The sequence below is a fragment of the Setaria italica genome, chromosome II (assembly GCF_000263155.2).
Source record: "Setaria italica strain Yugu1 chromosome II, Setaria_italica_v2.0, whole genome shotgun sequence".
In the NCBI taxonomy this organism is placed as follows: domain Eukaryota; kingdom Viridiplantae; phylum Streptophyta; class Magnoliopsida; order Poales; family Poaceae; genus Setaria; species Setaria italica.
In genome coordinates, this window is record NC_028451.1 from 38,059,904 (window position 1) to 38,080,106 (window position 20,203).

Consider the following 20,203-nt stretch of genomic DNA (forward strand, 5'->3'; position numbering starts at 1 on the left):
CACTTCCAAATTTAGGATCTAACCAGGACGGTCCCTACATGGACTCTTCCATCCGCTAGCTCTGCATGCATGTGACCACACCGAGACCAGTAGCTAGCTGCTGGTTGCCCGTGTCGGCCATGAAGAACCCTAAAGAATCCTTTGGCCTCACCTCTTCTTACCACCACTCCCGTGACCCCAACCTTTGTCCTTTAACTACCCCGCACATTCCCTACCAGAAATCCAAGAAAAACCCCAGACCCTGAATGTACACGTCCTGCAGGCATTCATCACCAGCGGTTTCTACTTAATATACCAAGTGAATGAAGCCATGCTCATAGTACAAGGCCAGGACCATGTCAGTATGTTATGCACGAAGTAGCTGAGCAGTATACATATAACTCACCCATACTGAATTTTTCCCTTTTTTGAAGATACTGAATTTTTCCTTTGAAAGATAACTCAAAAAATACTGAAATTACCAGTGTCCAATGCCATGGATAAAGAGAGCAGTGTATGACAGTTTTGTCAGTGCGAGCATGTGCATTGTGACATGTTGCTGCCTATAAAAACGCGCCAAAACAGCAGCGACATGCTCCAGTGAGTGTGTGAAATGGCGCCTCGTCCGCCCCCCATCCACCGCTTGTGCGTGCGCATCCTACTAGTGTCCTTCGTGGCGGCGCACCGGCTGGTGCCGCCCTGCTCGGGCTCGTTCTACGACTTCCCCTTCCCCGCGGCCGGCAAGCGGCATGACTACCGTGACGCGCTGGCCAAGTCCATCCTCTTCTTCGAGGGCCAGCGCTCGGGGAGGCTCCCGCCGGGTCAGCGCGCGTCGTGGCGCGGGGACTCCGGCGTGTCGGACGGCGCCGCGGCCGGGGTCGACCTGGAGGGCGGGTACTACGACGCCGGCGACAACGTCAAGTTCGGCTTCCCCATGGCGTTCACCACCACCATGCTGGCCTGGAGCGTCATCGAGTTCGGCGACTCCATGCCCCGCGACGAGCGCCGCCACGCCGCCGCCGCCGTCCGCTGGGCCACCGACTACCTCCTCAAGACCCTCGCCCACCCCGGCGTCATCTTCCTGCAGGCAAGCGCGCCGCATTGCAAACACTTGTCACGTTCATTCAATTCATGCCACGGCAAAGCAGGGCCGCTGAAAATGCTGTGAACGGCGGCAATGCCATTGCAGGTGGGCGATCCGTGGAAGGATCACGACTGCTGGGAGAGGCCGGAGGACATGGACACGGAGCGCACGGTGTACAACGTCAGCGCGGGGCGGCCTGGCTCGGACATCGCGGGCGAGACGGCGGCGGCATTGGCGGCGGCGTCCATGGTGTTCCGCGACGACGACCCGGGGTACGCCGAGACGCTGCTCGCGAGCGCGAGGAAGGCGTTCGAGTACGCGGACACGTACAAGGGCGCGTACAGCGACGACCCGGACCTCAGGGCAGGGGGATGCCCGTTTTACTGCGACTTCAATGGCTACCAGGTCAGATGCTTGTCCCGTTTCCCTGCCTCTGTCAGCAGATGGCGACATGACCTCTGCAGCTCAGCTCTGCCTCGCCACAAGAAGACACAAAGAAGGTTACCCCGTGTTGCAGTTGCCGCGATGTTACTTTGGCAATTGGTAGTTCATTAGTTCACCACACATTATCCTATCTGTCCTGTGACACACACTTTGGTAGCTTTCATGATAGGACTGCAGAATGGGACAACGTAAGTGGTGACTATCAGGTTACTTTGGTAGCTTACGTGTCGATGGAGCACTGCAACTTTGGTACCTTAGATTCATAGCTCATACTACTACACGTCTGTAGCATAATAATACCGATGCAAATAGTGCCAGAATCGCAATCCACAAGTGCCTGGCATTTCAACAGAACAACAAAATCTGAAATTTCCATTCCTGAACTTTCAGGACTCCATTTGGATCACCCTCCAGACGCTGCACACTGCTCACTGCTCACTGCTCATGTATTAGGTGTTGGCCCAGATGGTAGGACATCATAAGTGATTAGCATTTCTAAGTTCTAATAGAGCAGAAGGCACCAAATATTTGAGTTTCCATTGCTGAACTTACAAAATTTCTGATTTAGTGTAGTAACTGGAGCCAAAAGCAAACTATTTCGATTTCGAATACGCTTTTATGAAATTGAATAGAATTGAAAAGGCTGCTTCAACAGATTCCACAACTAAAACATTCAGTAAAATAGAAGTTCAGAACTTGATCAGACTGGTACCTTAAAGCACATTCAGTAAAACTAAAATTTCTTGGCAGGATGAGCTGCTGTGGGGGGCGGCATGGCTAAGGAGAGCCTCCAAGGATGACACATTCCTCCAATACATTCAGAACAACGGCAAGACTCTCGGTGCAGAGGACAGCAGCAACGAGTTCGGGTGGGACAACAAGCATGCCGGCCTCAATGTCCTTGTTTCCAAGGTCGGGCTGCTTCCATCGATCTCCTAGGATTCCTGAATGCAAATTATGCTGACAAATTAGCAGCATACAGCTGACTGCTACAAGAAAATAAGGACTAAAATTGCTTTGCAGGAGTTCATAGAAGGCAAGGTGCTATCTTTGCAGTCCTACAAGGAGTTTGCAGACAACTTCATTTGCACGCTTATCCCAGAGTCCTCCTCACCACACATCACGTACACCCCTGGGGGCATGCTCTACAAGCCTGGAGGCAGCAACATGCAGCATGTCACCTCCATCTCCTTCCTTCTCCTGACATATGCCAAGTACCTCTCCAAATCATCTCACACTGTCAACTGTGGAGACATTTCAATTGGCCCTGTAACTCTTCAGCGGCAAGCCAAAAGGCAGGTAGGCTAACATCTCACACATCCCTCACAATCTACACTTGGCTCACTGACAGCCACTTCAGGGACATGACAGGTTGCCCTCTGAATGGAATTCGAACTTGTGCATTCATATCTGCAGGTTGATTATCTGTTAGGAGATAACCCAATGAAAATGTCATACATGATCGGGTACGGTGACCGATACCCCCAGCGGATCCATCACCGAGCATCTTCATTGCCCTCGATCAAGGACCATCCGCAGCCCATTGCGTGCAAAGAAGGCACGCCTTATTTCAATTCGTCTGGCTCGAACCCTAACCCGTTGATCGGAGCGGTAGTTGGAGGGCCAGGTGAGGATGATGCTTATGAGGATGACCGTGCAGATTTCAGGAAATCTGAACCCACTACCTATATCAATGCTCCATTAGTAGGAGTGCTGGCATTCCTCGTTGGCAACCCTAACCCTGGTCATTTCAGACATTAAGGTTCAGATGTCAGTACCTTTGGCATGTAGATATATAAGGGTGGACGAAGTTACAAACAGGTGCAAGTGAAGCAAGAAAGTAGGATTGTGACAGTGTGTTTAGATGCAATTATTACATATTTATAGGAGTGGAGTTTATGCGATAAGAAGAGTTTGTCTTGCATGTTCCTTTTGCTTTTGTTGTTGGATTTGTACAAGTAGCATTTTTCACTGCACTTGTATAGCCATCGGTGAAAAGTTTGTACTTTTGTGTTTCACACGAAAGGCTCTCAAGATACTCATATGGAAGAGTGTTTGAATGTTCCGAAATTGGGCGGGATAGTTTGAAGAGGAGAAGGTCGCCAGCTGCTCAATCAAAGCCTCCATATATGATTGCTAAAAAAACGCTCCATGTAAGCCCGGACCTGGATCTCGGAGATGAAGACAAAGTCGGATACACGCAACATGCCTCTCTTCTTCATCTTTTTAAAATTAAACAAGACAGCTACCAGCCTTTACTCAACATGCCTTAATAAATTTCTGTAGTGCATAATAACGCTATTAATTAAGAGTGTTTTTTGTCTATGAAATCACCTCGTCTGAAAAGAAACGATCCATCATGAGGCCATGCAATAGATTGTTGGTAGAGTGAACCCGATCCTCACCATTAGGCCAACCATATGCTTATGAGGGAATGGTGTGATAATGGCCTGATGGGCCGATTCTTTCTATTTTCCAAACCAAACAAAAATGGCAGCGCCGAGACTGATATACTGCAATTTTGTGACAAAATAAGATAAAAAGCCACAAACCCCATTAGGGCTCACATGTAAGTATGTGGTCAAAAGTGGGGAGATAAGAATTGACTCTCCACGGCGAGAAGCTTGATGACCCTCCTCCACAGCGATACGATCGTCGTGGACCGCCTACAACGTTGAACACCGGAAGTTGTTAAAATTATTATCCCTACCTTGATTTGAAGCAATGTACTTTCTTAGAACTAAGCTCGAGGGGAGCCCCCCTCTCCCGTGGTTGAGTTTTTTTTTTGAGTTCGAGTCCTTTTACACCTAAAATTTTCTATATTGTAAAAATCTGCTAATAAGTGTGGCATATCTGTCAATTGTAGGCTAGATAAAGAAATATGGCTTCATACTATGGCGTGCCTCCACTATAAAAACAAAGAGATGACATCGTGCTTTTGCGGTGCGGACTAGAGGTTGGCAGTGTGCTAATCTGCCATGCCCTGTGGGGGGAAGCAAGTTGGGGGCAGTGAGGCGATGAAGATGAATACCAATCAAGTGTGCTACCAATTTTGTTGACCCTTCTTGCTGCCATCATCCTAGGAAAGGCAAGTTGTGTAATTGGAGACTTGGTTCAAGGAATGACAATTATAATTGTGCTGCACTTGGCCATTGTAGAGTACAAATTGGTGTGTCCTATTTTACTGCTAGCAAAACCAAACATAGACATTTGGTGGGGGAAATGGCCTAGCCTATGTACAAAAGGGTCTCCATGTAAGGGCTCAAGGCCATGTTTGTAAATGTTGTACCATCAAGGGCTTGGGGATAATTGCCACCCCTCCCTTCTCTAAAGTTATATATAAAAGACTCAAGGGGTCATGAAGATGTGAGCACTCCTCACTCTCATTTTTGGGCTTCTTTTTTTTTTGTTCTTTATCACTCTCTCTTTTTCTATCCGGAGGAGTAAAATCCCCAGCAACATGATATCTCCAAGGAACTCAGTTAAAAAGGAATGGAATGCAGAATTTTTATGATGCAACACCCTCCTAATTTCACAATTTTACTAATAATTGCTAGCGATTCGCTCCATTCATCTCTTCATGGATCTAAAACCACAACATTCAGAGTGTTTTTTTTTAAAAAAAGCACCGTGCAAAGCATTACTTGAAAACATAAACATAAGTACAACAATAGACGGAAAGATAGATAGATCGATAGATTGATTGATTTTGATATATATGACACAATATTTGCCACGAATAATAGAAAAATTAAAACAAGCATACAAGTCTTATACACTAAATTCTTCACGCTAGTGGAAACACAGTGAATGAATAAACACATATATCAATATCGAATTTAATGCAAAATTAACTAAGTGGAACTCCTTAAGGACTCTATTGTCAGACCATGCTCCTGCTTCATTATATGCTAACAAGATGATCAATTAATAGTTACAGACAATCTATTGTTGACAACATGCCCTGCATGACCTTGATCTTGATACCCTCCGTACTTCCCACCTATTCGAAAGAGCCTATGGTGTAGTTAGTCATTGACTCATGGTCTGGGCCTCTGAGGATGGGCCTAGAACAAAATACATGGAGAGTGTCTCAACAAATCAAGATTCGAGATCGAATAGTGCTTGGTCAACTCTTTGCAGCTACTTAGCTTCTCAGCCGGCACGTCGTTGTTGTCGATGACCTTGGAGGGTTTCCCATGGTAGAAGCCAGCGTCTACTGCAGCATATAGAGTCTCGCGGTGCTTGAACGATGATGTAGTTAGGACAAATGACAAAATATCATTTACAACTGATGGTGGGAGAAGTGTTGGTGGCATCTAGGTCTTTTATAGTATTAATGCATATGTAGAATTTATGGATACTCGGTGGGACCAACCTTGTTACTGGTAGTTCCTATGAGGTCTTCATCTCTACTACTGATATTATATTTGTAAGGAACATAATTAAAAAAAGATACAATACTGAATTTTAAAATGCAACACTCTCCTGTAATTTTGTAATTTTATTGAAGGTTTGACCAATGTACTTATGTACACTAGTTCATAGATCGATATATGCAACATAATATTCGCCACCAATAGTAGACAAAGTAAACCAAACATGCAAGCCTCGTGCACCAAAATCACTTCACACATAAAAATACAGAGAACGAACAAAAATGCATATCTATATTGAATACAATGCAGAATTAACTAAGCTTAACTCCTCTACTACTCCACTCATATACTAATCTGATCAATTATTATGTAGAGGCAATCCATTATTGACAACATCATCCCGCTAGATGTCCATGTCGTCGTGCATGGCGGGAGTGGGCTCCCATGAATTGGGCAATGCTCCTTGACGATGGCAGTTACGGACTGTGGTGGGGCTACAACCCTGGGTGGACAACGACCAACTTTGGAGCAAGACGGAACTGCTCATCGCGACCGCGACAAGTAGTTGGAGAGCCATGATATTTGGTGTTGATCTGCGGCGCATAGCTTGGCATGGCAGTGACGGCCCATAAGGGTCTTTGTGGCACAATTTGTTCTTACGGTGGATGGCCTTTGGCACCGATAGTGTTGGTTGCTTAGGGGCAGCAACATTGGTGTAGCGATATTGGTGGATGGCATTTGTGAGGCAGGATGCGGCTTTCGTAGCCAGTGCGACAGCGACAAGTCATGCATGCTAGTAACTTGGTCGGTGCGGCGGTGATAGCCTGCTTGTGACGGCTCACTACAGTTGTTGGGGCGGCGACTAGCCTAACTTGGCGATGGATATTTCTGTGCAGCAACGGTCACCAACACGTATGCAAGGCGGGTTGTGTGTCGATCTCGGGCCAAAGCCCTACTCAGCTTCATGCTGATGCTGACAGTTATGATGCCTTCTGCGCCATATCCCTCCTTGGAGGAATTGTTGTTTGGCTCCCCCATTTCCAGGGAACCTTCAGCTAAAAACCTTTGCGTCGATGATGTCTGCAAACGTTGTTCCCTTCTTGGATTCTTTGTTAAGGAGAACCTCGCCCTGGTGGGCGTTGCTATGGGTAGCGGCCTAGCGGGGTTGCTGGCTATGATTTTGTGTTGGCGGCTGTTGTTATTTTTGTTATTGTTGTGATGGTCACTTTTGTCGTGGTGGTGGTGGAGGAGGTCGATGGCAACCTATGGGGGCCGCCAACAACTTAGCGGGAGGCAGTCCGTGAGGACCAGATGGAGGCGACTCGTCATGTATGCCAGTGACTAGTTTGTTTCAGCTGCAACTGCTAGTTATAGGCATCTCTCTGGAGTCATTGTAGCCTGATCGAGTATAGCATCACAGGTAGAGTTGAAATGGCCAGCTAAGTGGTCGGCAGTGGTGTAGAGTTGTGACGTGGGTGGTTTATTCAGTTGTTGTATTTGTTATTGTATCACTTTCTTCTTTATTAATAATGCAATGTCTGGTAAAATCCTTAACTGATTTTTTTCTAAAAAAACAAAAACCTCATCCGTTTGACCCCGCATATATGTGGTGGGTTCATATTTTCCCACCACATGTAGCAATTCTGCATTGGTAGGACGTAGGAGTGCAAGTGTTGGCATACCTCGTTGGCAAACCTTAGCCCGGTCATATCAGAGACTGAGCATCGGAATCTGAATAGGTGCAAGTGAAACAAAGTAGGATTATGTTCAGATGGAACTACTATCATATAAGTGGAGTTTATGCGATAACGAGAGTTTGCCTTGCACCGTAGTTTTCCCTTCTGTTGTTGGATTTGCACTAAATTGTGTGGATATCTGCAGGTGCCATTTTCACTGCACTGGTATAGTCATCACTGAAAAGATTGTACTTTGTTTTATTATATATAAAGGATTCTCAAGATACTCATAGCTTCGAAGTTGGATGGAACGGTGTTTGACGGCTATAATATTCTGAAATTGCGCAATCTTACTATTACTAATTGGAGCTCCTTTTGAAGCCTTCGGGTGAGGCCACCTAGGATCTTAGGTGGACACTTAAAAAAAAAAGAGAAATCCTATACATTCTCGTAAAAAGGCAAAATATCTGACCATCAATCGGTAGACTCAAATCATCATAGCCATTGGAACTATTATGTTTTCTAAAATATTACCCACATATGCTATTATGATAATAATCTAAAATAACCCCCTAAATCTATATCTAAATTACCCACCTCTACCATTATATAAATAAACTAAAGTAACCCCCTAATCTTTATCAAAATTACCCACTTCTGCTATTATAAAAATAATTTAAAATAACCCCCTAAATTTGTAACTAAATTTCCCACCACTAATACTTCAAAAAATAACTTAAAATAACCCCTTAAATTTGCATCTATATTATCAACATATTCTATTATTACACATAACATGAGGTAACCCTAAATTTGAATCCAAATCACCTTAATTGAAAATATACACCAAAATATGATTTTAAATCCTCTATTTCTTACTATATTGGTATATGAAATAATAATTAAGGTATATACGCTCATTTATAAAGATATAGAGGAAGTGATGAGAATATAGATTTCTATGTTAAAATTATAGCTCAAACTGAAAAGTGAAAAGTTAACGATTATAAATATGGATGGAACCGTTATAGAGTAATTATGAACCAAAATTTATCACAATCGGATGAAGATATATCTATATAAGTATTGTGCTCGAATATTTAACAAGTAAGAGGTAGCTCAAGGTAATAGTTTTGTAGTATTGTGACCTCATTTTTTTTCCATTGGAGACTCGCATTAGTTCTCACAAGATACACTAGAAAAAAAAAATACAAATTCTAGAAATTCTCACAAAAATCAGAAACATCAAACATGAATCCTGTAAAATCTAATAATCATAGTCATTGGTTTATTATATTTTCTAAAAAGTTCTCGGCGACTATCATTATGAAAATATTCTAAAATAAACCCTAAACCTATATCTAAATTATCAAACTCTACCATTATAAAAAATAATCTAAAGTAACCACATAATCTTCATCCAAATTACTCATGCATATCATTGTAAAGCATAACTTAAAATGCCATTATTTGTATCTAAGTTACCCACGTGTATTGTTACTAAAAATATCCTAAAGTAAACATCTAAATCTTAATCTAATTATCTTCATGTGCATCATATAGAAATGTCCAAAAGTAAACTAATATATGATTCTAAATTACCTATTTATGTCATTGTTAATATAGAAATGCTAAGTTAAGGTATATATGCATGATGAGTGTAACCATGTAGACCATTTATACATGTATGTGAGGAAGTAATGTGATTTTTATGCTAAATGCAATGCATGGAGGTGCGATACAAAATGAAAAAGTGTGAATGTGGATGAAAAAGTGTATAGAGTAATTAATAATTAAAAATCAATTACGATCGGACAAATATAAGTACGCGTCTATATGAGTATTATGTTGAAGTATTGAAAAAATAAGAGATTATTAGGTAAATAATTTTAATTATTAGTTAGAAGTTTGATTTCTAAATATTTTTTAAATGTAATAGCTTTTAAAAATATTAGCAGGTAGACGGGTTAATAGACTAGTGCTGATAATTTATAGAGGACCAGGTCCGTGGCCACTGACAGCCGCCACAGTATTCTGCAGAGATCGTTCCTTTTTCAGGTCAAGAACGTCACTGTTCTTCCCTCTCGGGCCTCAAAACAAAAGGAGGACTCTCGGACAAGAGGGGACTTCAGACTTCAGACCAATCATGCAACGTGAGGCTAAGATTTCACTGCCGAAATTTCGTCATAGGGCGGTTCAGCTGACGACTTTTCTGATTGATCCAACGGATGAAGTCACATCTGAACCGATAGGAAACAAACGAAACTTGCCGTGGTTGCTCCGCAGCCACCAAAAAAAGGCCGGACAGACACTTCAGAGCGTTGTAAACTCGCAATGATCACAACCTGAGCAGTATCCAATCTGTTCTTCGTCTGTAAGTACGAAGAAGTCAGCAGAGCAGGAGTAGATGTCTCCTTACATGCTTGCCGCCGCCGCCGGCGTGCTTATCGTCTTGCTCTATGTCGTCAAGAACCGTAGGCGCGGCAAGCTCCCGCCGTCGCCCCCGTCGCTGCCGCTGATCGGCCACCTCCACCTCATCGGCCGCCTCGCACACCGCTCCTTGCACGAGCTGCAACTTCGCTACGGCGGCGGCCTCCTCTTCCTGCAGCTCGGGCGCAGGCGGACGCTGGTCGTGTCCACTGCCGCGGCGGCCGCAGACCTGTTCAGGAACCACGACCTCGCCTTCGCCTCCCGCCCGCGCAGCGTGGGAGGGGAGAGGCTCATGTACGGCTGCAAGAACGTGTCCTTCGCGCCGTACGGTGAGAGCTGGCGCAGGGGCAAGAAGATCGCCGTAGTCCACCTCCTCTCCCCGCGCCGTGTGGAGTCGTTCGCGCCCGTGCGCGCCGCCGAGGTGGCCGCGCTCGTCGCGCGGGCCCGCCGCGCCGCGGAGGCGGGGGAGGCCGTGCAGCTGAGGGAGCTCCTGTACGGCTACACCAACGCGGTGGTCACCCGCGCGGCGACCGGTGCCGCCGGGGCGACGGCCGAGAAGCTGAAGCAGCTGATGGGGAACTCAGCGGCGCTGATGGCGGGCTTCCAACCGGAGGACGTGCTGCCGGACGCGCCGGCGAGGTTTGTGAGATGGGCGACGGGCCTCGATAGGAAGATAGACGACATGGCCGAGGCGTGGGACAAGTTCCTGTCGGAGATAGTGGCCGCGCACAAGGAGAAGGGGGCCGGCGTTGCAGGGGAGGAGGACGAGGACTTCTTGGACGTCTTGCTCCGGCTGAGGGAAGAAGGCGCCGACGGACTCGAGCTCACAGACGATCGCATCAAATCCACCGTCGAGGTCATCTTCTCATAAATACTCTTTCGATTTCTCAACAAATGTCTACAAATCTTGTTATTCTGATCGGTGCTAGATTCTTGCGTCTGCAGGACATGATAGCCGCGGCAACTGAAACATCATCACAGACGCTGGAATGGACCATGGCAGAGCTCGTCGCCAACCCCCGGGTGATGGCCAAGCTCCAGGACGAGATCGCACGAGCCGCCGCCGCCGATGAGCCTGCCATCGCGGAATCGGACTTGAACAAGATGGGATACCTGAAGGCGGTGTTCAAGGAGGTGCTCCGGCTCCACGCGCCGGCGCCGCTCCTCGTCCCGCACGAGTCAACGGCGCCCGCGGTCGTGCAGGGCTACGAGATCCCGGCCAAGACCTCGCTCTTCGTCAACGTGTGGGCGATCGGGCGGGACCCCGCTGCGTGGGACGCGCCGGATGAGTTCCGGCCGGAGCGGTTCGTCGGCGGCAGCGCCCCGTTGGACTTCAGGGGGACCGACTACCAGCTCATCCCGTTCGGCGCCGGCCGGAGGATCTGCCCCGGCATCAACTTCGCGCTGCCGGTCTTGGAGCTCGCGCTCGCCAGCCTCCTGCGCCACTTCGACTGGGAGCTCCCCGCCGGCATGCGCCCGGCCGACCTCGACATGGGCGAGGCGCCGGGGCTGACGACGCCGCGGCGGGTTCCCCTTGTCCTAGTCCCCAAGTGCAAGACGCTCGCTTAGCCACAGCACTGCAGTAATAATCAACTAGCACTAGCTTTTTTATGCAAATATTTAGATATTTATTTCAAAGTAAATAAATATAAATAATTGTATTTAGTCGTGTCATGGTAACATGCCAATATATTATCATATATTATATTGTTATATTTTGTGTCTTAGGTTTTAAATCTCCAGCTATTGTTGTCGCTATAGCCGGCTATAGCTGTTTGAGGCTGATTAAACTATTTGTGTTTATGTACAACTTAGTGACTATAGCCCGCTGTAGCCTTATTTAGCTCCATTATAGCTGTTTTAGAGGTCATTCGCTAAATACCTTTAGCCGGAGATTTAAAACCTTGGTATCTATTTTAACATGAATTAAAAGAAAAGGCAATACCTCAGATATAAACATAATTTCTAAAATTTGCTGAAGCGATATAAATATTTATACATTTTTGACATGAATACATTTTTTTTAGATTTTTTATTTGAGACGTACATTTTTGTTTGTAAGTTTTTGCTATGATTCAAAAAATTCTTATATTTAAGTAGAATGTTCAATATATATTATAGAAGTAATAATTATAATTTAATTTTGAGTTTGTATATCCAAATCTACTTTCCTTTCTTTATTCTCCGATCATTGGTCGCTACATCCCCGTACATGCATGATCACATTTTGTCTTAGCTGTTGCACTTTCTCAATATAAACTTTGCCATTAGGTCAATAAATACGTTATTGTGGCTGCCAAGCTATATCCTTAGTCTTTGTGATCATAACCTCTCTCTCTTGCTTCTGCTCTGAAGGACCGTTGTCCGCTATGTTGTGGTCACCAAAGACATATCCTTGATCGTGGCTGTTGTTCCCTCTCATCGGACATTACATGTAGCATGCTATGGTGCGGACGCCAAACATCAATTTTCTTCACTATTTAATATAGTCATTTTGGAATTACTGCCTTGTGGTTGGTGTTGCGCCCCCCCCACAAGTTGTTCCACCAGATCATCCACTACATTATTGGATCCAACCATCATTCCATTAAATCGACGCCCTCTCCATCTCCTGCTAGCGCCCTGTCGCCCAATTATAGGCAACAACTACAGTGAACCGGTGAGTTTTGGACCAAAGAACAGACAGTGTCGGGCATACATCCATAGGCCCACCTGAAGTTTTGTACAGATCCATATGCGAAGTACACCGAGACATATCAGGACATGGAGACTACGATACAGGGTGACGTAGTCTATATGGACTACCAGGAGACTAGTCATGGATAAGGAAACTACTCTTCCGAGTTAGAGTAGCACTCTGTAGTCATATCCGAAAAGTACTCTTGTAAAACAACTATCTTGTAACCCTACTCCCTCGGTATATAAGGGCGGGCAGGGACCCCCTCAAAACAAGTTCAATCCAATACAAGCAAACAACACACAGGACGTAGTGTATTATGTGATCTAACAATCCGAACCTGTCTAAATCGCGTGCCTACATACACCATCGAGCTTCTGATTTCGACGACACCCACCAACTAAAACTCTACCTCGGGTACTCCCTTGGTAGGTTGCCGGGTTAAAACACCGAAAGCTAGCGCTCCAGGTAGGGGTAGTCGCCAAAATTCTCCAGGCGGTTCGATGGCTCAAATCATCACCAAGCCTACGATCTCGTTCGAAGCCGGTGCGACGTTTGTCTTCTGCTCCTGGGTCTGCATCGCCAATGGCGCTGGAGGCTTCCACCGCTACATCGTAGAGGCCACGGGGAAGAAGCAACTCAACGTCACCCTTCGTTGACAAGCTACGGAGGATTTCGTCGAGAAATTCAGCAAAATTTTCAATCTGACAAACAACGAGCTTGAGTACAACTCGAGCTCTACAAGAACTCGGACTGGCTCCCACGAGCACGCAAACAAGTCATCGTGTGGACCGAATCAAACTTCGAGTCAATTCCCGTGTGGACTCCGAAACGTGGCTTTGGTTTATCAAGCAACTCTATCCAAGTCACAATCTAGATCGGAGACGATTAAAGACCACAACGTCGACTTTTACTTGGATTCCATTGAAGAAATTCCTTTATCAGGTCCGTAGTAGGGCCTGGTGATTACTTCAACACCCCAAGGCAGATTCGTCTACTGGCCGGGCATGAAGCCGTCCTTCCTTGACCAGAATGACGAGTCACGGATGATCGCCAACCTTGAGATCCTACCATACCAAGAAGGAACACCCTTGTCGCCAATCTATGAAGAATATGGCTCCACAAAAGTCATCACCTCAAGCTCTGGAAGCTATACTCCAGAAAGAACTCTTCGCTTTAATCACAAACGGGGAAGAAGGTGAACAACATCAACCAAAAACTCCACGACGAGAGCGTCACCCAGATGATGTATCACAAGATGAATTATCTGCCAATGTTGTTGAAGAAACTGAAAGCCAAAGGATTCATCGGAAGGCAAGAAATGCGCAGAGAGCTGAACGGCACCTTCAACTAGCCGCCCAGCTCCCAATGATGAACCTCGATAGAGCATTCGAAGCAGTGCAAACGCGGCAACACAATACACCACTCGCCACTATCACCTCCATCGACCTCATTGCTCGTGCTATGCCTCAAGACAAGTACAGTATTCTGATAGTACAATTGGCGGAACACGCCTACGAACTACTCAACAGAGAGACTCCAATTCCATCGGTATGTCACACCCCGTTGGGGTGTAGTCAGCATGGCAGCAGCAGAGATCACGTAGGACCTTTAGGTCGACCACGTGAAAACACCAGACAACACGGGGGCGCAATTGAGCCTCTGAGGCAAAACAGAGGTCTACTCGAAAGCCCAAGACAACATAGAGGTGTGCCTAAGGGTAGTCTAACAGCTTCTAGGGGAGGCGCTCGCCACCATAGATCTGACCCCGAACCCTCGCTCATCAATGGTGATCTCAGAAATAAAATCAACAGCAACCGTGATGCACGCAACATGATCCATAACCGGCATTAGGAGCATGAACTTGAAGAAGACTATAGGGGTGATGACAATGATCACTTTCCTGCCTTCACAAGTCAGGTTAGGAGCACAATGTTATCAGAGAAATTCAAACCTTTGGGTATCTCCAAGTACGACGGCAAGCAAGATCCAGTTCAGTGGCTCCGCTGCTACTCGTTGGCGGTCCAGACTGCAGGGGGAGTGACGACACAAAGGTCATCTACTTTCTTGTATGTATGGAAACTACGCCACCGACCTGGCTCGAATCCTTGAAGCCCAATTCCATCAACTCTTGGCAAGATTCGAAGAAAGCCTTCACCAGCAACTATGCAGGGACAATGCAGCACTCCGGTAATAGGATCGACTTGGCACAAGTCAAGTAGCAACGAGATGAATCACTATGCAGCTATCTATGACGTTTATTTAATAAAAGGCCACAATTCTGGACATCTCAGAACCAGACATGATAGAATGCTTCCAGAATGGTCTCGATGATTGCCGCATGTTCCAAGACTTCGGTAGGCGTCATCCCACGGATGTCAAGGCACTCAAGATCAAGGCCCAGCCATGGGCAGACGAGGAGGATAAAGAACGCAAGAGGTTTGACTCAAATTGCAATCGCGGCCGTGACAACAACAATAATCACGGCAACAACCAAGAGCCAGACAGCAACCGCAACGGCGACCACCGAAACAACTACCCGGCCAACCAAAACTGCAAGTGCAAGCCTGACAATACCGTCGCAGCAATGACGAACTCAAGTAAGAAAGGGTCTAGCAGAAATGGAGAGGCCCGCATTCAGCGAGCTTCTGAAAAAGCAGTGTCCATGGCACCCGCATTGCAAGCACACTGCAATAGATTGTTACAGCCTGCGCAGGGTAATGAAAGACTGACTAGAACCCCCAAACAATAACAACGACAAGGGAAAAGGTAAGGTAGATGAAGGCGAAGATGGTGAAGACAAGTTTCAAACTCCGTCCAAGACCGTCAACGTCATCTTTGATGGGATCCCAGGCACTTTCTCTAAGCGGTCCCAGAAAGTAGTACTCAGAGAGATCGTGTCCATTAAGCCCGCTACTCCCACACCCCTCAAGTGGTCCAGGGTACAGATTACCTTCTTTAGGAAAGACCAATGGACAAGTTTCTTAGAACCAGGACAGTTCCTCCTCGTCCAGGACCCAGTTGTCGCAGGCTTAAGACGCACTAAAGTACTTATCGATGGTGGCAGTGGCCTCAATGTCATTTTCGCCACAACACTAAAGAAGATGGGCCTTGACATTACTAACATGCCCACCCCAACGAACTCCCCGTTCTATGGGATCATCCCAGGCAACGCAGCTATACCGCTTGGATAAGTAGTCCTACCGGTTACCTTCGGAACCAAAGAACACTACTGAACAGAATACATCTGGTTCAAGGTGGTGGACTTCGAGACTTCTTATCACGCTATCCTCGGAAGACTAGCACTGGCCAAATTCATTGCAATCCCACACTATGTTTACCTGCTCTTGAAGATGCTAGAATCCAAGGGAGTACTCTCCCTCCGTGGAGACTTGTGAAGGTCATACGAATGTGACACAGAAGCTATTGAGTTGGCGGCGACTACTCAAGTAGCCAGCTGTGGCGGATCCACTTCGGATCTACCGGGTTAGACATGTTTTAGCCGCCTGATATGCGACGCTCATGCCTAAGCCGAGTAAACACGAAGTGCCGTCGGATTTTCCTCCGATTTAACCACTTGAACAGGACCGATTTAGCAGACTCACACGAAGGTGAGAGGTTCCAGAGAGTACAACAAGTCCACCCATGTTAACAGATTAACCACTGGATTTAGTTGCGAAAGAACATCAGAGTTTTACAAGCTTCGGAATACAACAGAAGGTAAAACACTAGCGGAAGCAATCGTCGGGGTCGGATGTCCTGGTGAGGCCAGCCGGGACATCACTGATCCCTCTCCTCGCTGTCCGAGGAGGGATCCCACTCGACTGTCCAGCCCGGCGGGAACTGGGGCGGCCAAGTGCCAGCAAAAGAGGGGTCGGGAGCAACAACTTCACCTGAAAAACAAGAGCCACAACAAGGCTGAGCTACTAAGCTCAACAAGACTTAACCGACAGGAGTAAAACTACTCCACATTTCTAGACATGCAGGGCTTTCTGGCTGAGGGGTTTGCTTGCCAAAAGCACTAAGTAAAACCCTATTTTCAAGTTTTAGTTCCGATTCTAAGTTCTTTAACCAGTCTAGGTTTTGCAACCTATTCTAAGCAATCATAGAGCCAAACAAGGTATGTATATCAACAAAACCATATCATTATCAGATTCCTCTTTTACTCAGGGGGGGGGGGGACATAGCGATCAAGCAATCTCAAATTGTGAGAGGCAGACGAATCGATTCGAATTCTTAAACCATGCATGGTGAACCTAGCCTCACAACATCCACGTACCCGGAGGTCGCTTCCTGTGTCGGCCTTCCCCATCAATCCCCTAACCCGTGTCGGGCCCATTTCCTTTGGTGCAAGGTTCCACAGACCCAGCCTCTGCCGTTCTGTGACCACGCATGCCACCACGTGCGACATCCAGCAGGGGAAACTCCGTTCCAAGAACAATGGGGCGACCGCTCACGTCCAGGTTCAATCCGGTACTAGGCTTCCTCAGCCCATACTAAGTATGAGGCTAGTACTTTCAAACACTTGATCACGAACACCACCACTGTCAGGCCTTAGCAAGTTTTCATAGACAGACGGGGCAACCATCCGTCCACCAAAGAGTTACCAAACCCTGCCCCGTCCATCGTCCTTATAGTTATAACCGAAAGGTAGACATGCAACTCCTACAACTCGCGAGTGACAGGAAATCACTCGGCTTTTACCGCCTTCTAGTTAAGCAAGGCAACTACTCGGTCCAACAGGTAGTGCTCAGATCATGGGGATAACTAAGTCATGCATCTAGGGTTTCAGACAACTCCTATACGTAAATGCACAAACATGTTACAGAAGGCATGCGCAAGTTTGGAAAACAACGCAGGGTTTTCATGCAACCGGGGCTTGCCTTCGAGCAAAGAGGAAGAGAACTGCTCGACTTCGGAGGTGACTTCGGCTTCAGCGGGCAGGAGCTCAATTACAGCTTCGTCTTCTGGCGCCGGGTGTAGCTCGTAGAAGCCGTCGGCGAGGCGCAGCTCTACACGAATGCAATGCAAGAGTTAGTCATAGACGGTTATTTCAATAGCAACACTTGCTCGCCTGAGCCCAAAAACTCGCGACAAAGAGCAGGAGGGTGGGGAGGTTCAAGAGAGCTGGTGAAGATCAAAAGGCAAGGGTCGGAAAGGAACTTATGATCTGATCCTTGAACTAGAGGATACGGTATACTAGGAATCCTCAGACGCAAGCGTTGAAGCGTTCCTAAGTTTTACACATACACCCTCGGGTTGAAGAAAAAGATCACAGCCGAGCCCTCGGGCGAGGCGAATAAGGGTCGGCGGAACAGATAGGGTCGGGCGAGACAGAACCGGGGTCGGGCGGATAAGAGGGGTCGGGCGAAGCGGACTGGGGTCGGCAGCTTACCTTCTTCCTAAAAGGAAAGCTTGGGGTCGGGAAGAAGCAGACTTGGGCGGAGGGACTAAGGCTTTGAACAACGGCTAAGACCGGTAGTGCTCCGGTGGCGGCGGTGCTTCTTGTGGAGTTACACAGCACGGAGGAGCAAGCGGCTGGGTGGCTTGGAGAAAACGGAGGGGAGATGAGAGGAGAGTTCCTCAAGAGCTTTAGGGTGTGGTGCTAGGAGCTTGAGCAGGGAGCAAGAGAATGGCTGAAGGCAACAATGGCGGAGGGAACTCCGGCAGGCTTGCACATTCCTTTTTATAGCTGCTGGAACGGGGAAGGGAAGCGGCGCGGGAGAGAGAAGGGGAGCGGCGCGAAGGCCGGGGAGAAGCAATGGAGTGCTCTGCCGGGGTGGCGATTGAGCAAAGAGGGCGGTGGTGCAGGACTCGGGGATGACGCCAGCGGTCATTGGGTTCTAGCATCAGGGCGGCGCAGGAGCGGGTATGCCGGTGGTTGAGATTTGGCGGAGGCGGGCGTTGCCGTGCGGAAGATTTGATAGAAGCGACTGGTTAAACGGCGCTAGAATCGAGGGCGCACAGGTTGAAAAGACATGCAGCCGCGGGCGCGCGGGCGAGCGCGGAGCAACAGATTGTCGGGCGGTTTCTGGCAGGGCGGGGGAAAGGAGCTGTCGCTGCCGCGGCCAGGGTTGGTGATGGAGGAATCGTCGTGTAGCGGAGACCAGGCGGCGCGACTGTGTTCGAAGTGACGGAAAAGACGGGCGACATCGGGCTCTGCGGCCGGGATCTGGCGGTGTGATGATGGGCGCGGGAGGCGAGGCGCTGCAGAAAGGTTGCAGAGGGCTTCCGCCGCCATTGGGGAAGGGGGCGCGAGGATCCATTCGGTCGCGAGCCAGAGACAAAACTGAGCGGCGGGCGTCGGAGAAGATGAGCCACGCGGCGGGGAGACTCTGAAGCGGGCATGCAACTCAAGTGCGCCTGTCGCGGAAGATCTGGGGAAAAAGATCTCGCGGGTCCACCGGGCGGATAGAACGGACGTTTGAGGAAGACTTAGAAGGATCCGACGGTGAGCTGACTTTGCCGGGGTCGGGATTGGAGCGAAGCGGGGAGGGGTCGGGTCTCAGGGGTCGGAACCGGGCGGAAGGCTGAGTACTCAGGCGCGGCAAAACAAGATAGAAGAATAAGATCCAGGGCTAGGATTAAGGTTAACCCGGAAGATTAGGGACCGGTCATCACACCAGCTCGATGCAACAGGTCTTCACCGCTTCAAAAAAGCTCTCCCTGGCAGAACTTGAAATCCCGGAGAACAAGTCGGGAGCTACTAATGTCAAGACGGCAAGTGATGTGGACTTCAAAGCCATTGACCTTGAGACCAGCGACTCCTCCAAGACAACCCTGATTGACAAAGGGCTGGATGCCAAATAGGAAAGCGCGCTCCTCAGCTTCCTTTGGGCAAATCGAGACATTTTCACATGGAAACCGGCAAATATGCCAAGTGTGCCCAAGGAGTTGATCGAGCACTCACTCAACGTAGATCCTAAAGCTACTCCAAAAAGACAGCGACTACGTAGATTCACCCATGACAGAAGACAAGCTATCAAGAAAGAGCTAGCAAAACTACTCGCGGCAGGCTTCATAAAAGAAGTTTTCCATCCTGAGTGGCTGGCCAACCCAGTCCTAGTCCGCAAGAAGAACAACAATGAATGGAGGATGTGTGTGGACTACATAGACCTCAACAAGAATTGTCCTAAGGATCCCTTCAGGCTCCCAAGGATTGATCAAGTTCTTGATTCCACAGCTGGATGCGCATTACTCTGCTTCCTGGACTGCTACTCAGTATATCACCAGATAGCCCTCAAGGAAGAAGACCAAGTAAATACTGCGTTTATCACCCCTTTTGGAGCTTTCTGCTACAAAACAATATCCTTCGGGTTGAAGAACGTAGGAGCAACGTATCAACGCGCCATCGAGATGTGCTTTGAGAAACAACTCCACCGTAACGTGGAAGTGTACGTGGATGACGTGGTAGCCAAGACCAGAAATCTAGATGATCTCATCGTAGACTTGGAAGAGACCTTCACCAGCCTGTGAGCATTCCGGTGGAAACTCAACCCTACAAAGTACGTCTTCAGCGTACCGTTAGGAAAAC

The 20,203-nt window shown here is 47.7% G+C and overlaps 2 protein-coding genes across 2 annotated transcripts; both read left to right on the top strand.

The window, feature by feature from the left end:
• The first annotated feature begins 591 nt into the window (after nt 1-591).
• LOC101761821 (endoglucanase 23) lies at nt 592-3,567 on the top strand. Its single transcript, XM_004957383.2, has 5 exons — nt 592-1,066; nt 1,169-1,468; nt 2,258-2,419; nt 2,531-2,806; nt 2,924-3,567. The coding sequence occupies exons 1-5, from the start codon at nt 593-595 to the stop codon at nt 3,266-3,268; spliced, it is 1,557 nt and encodes a 518-aa protein (XP_004957440.1). The 5' UTR covers nt 592; the 3' UTR covers nt 3,269-3,567.
• Nucleotides 3,568-9,839: 6,272 nt separating this feature from the next.
• LOC101762239 (cytochrome P450 71A1) lies at nt 9,840-11,707 on the top strand. Its single transcript, XM_004957384.3, has 2 exons — nt 9,840-10,848; nt 10,938-11,707. Exons 1-2 carry the CDS (start codon nt 9,970-9,972, stop codon nt 11,559-11,561), a joined length of 1,503 nt encoding a protein of 500 aa, XP_004957441.1. The 5' UTR covers nt 9,840-9,969; the 3' UTR covers nt 11,562-11,707.
• Nucleotides 11,708-20,203: the final 8,496 nt, after the last annotated feature.

Bases quoted from the DNA above. Each gene is read 5' to 3' on its own strand.
- LOC101761821 (XM_004957383.2), top strand. From the start codon at position 593: ATGGCGCCTCGTCCGCCCCCCATCCACCGCTTGTGCGTGCGCATCCTA. The intron at 1,067-1,168 runs GCAAGCGCGCCG...ATGCCATTGCAG, and splicing joins CCGGCGTCATCTTCCTGCAG to GTGGGCGATCCGTGGAAGGA. The intron at 1,469-2,257 runs GTCAGATGCTTG...ATTTCTTGGCAG, and splicing joins GCGACTTCAATGGCTACCAG to GATGAGCTGCTGTGGGGGGC.
- LOC101762239 (XM_004957384.3), top strand. From the start codon at position 9,970: ATGTCTCCTTACATGCTTGCCGCCGCCGCCGGCGTGCTTATCGTCTTG. The intron at 10,849-10,937 runs GTCATCTTCTCA...TTGCGTCTGCAG, and splicing joins GCATCAAATCCACCGTCGAG to GACATGATAGCCGCGGCAAC.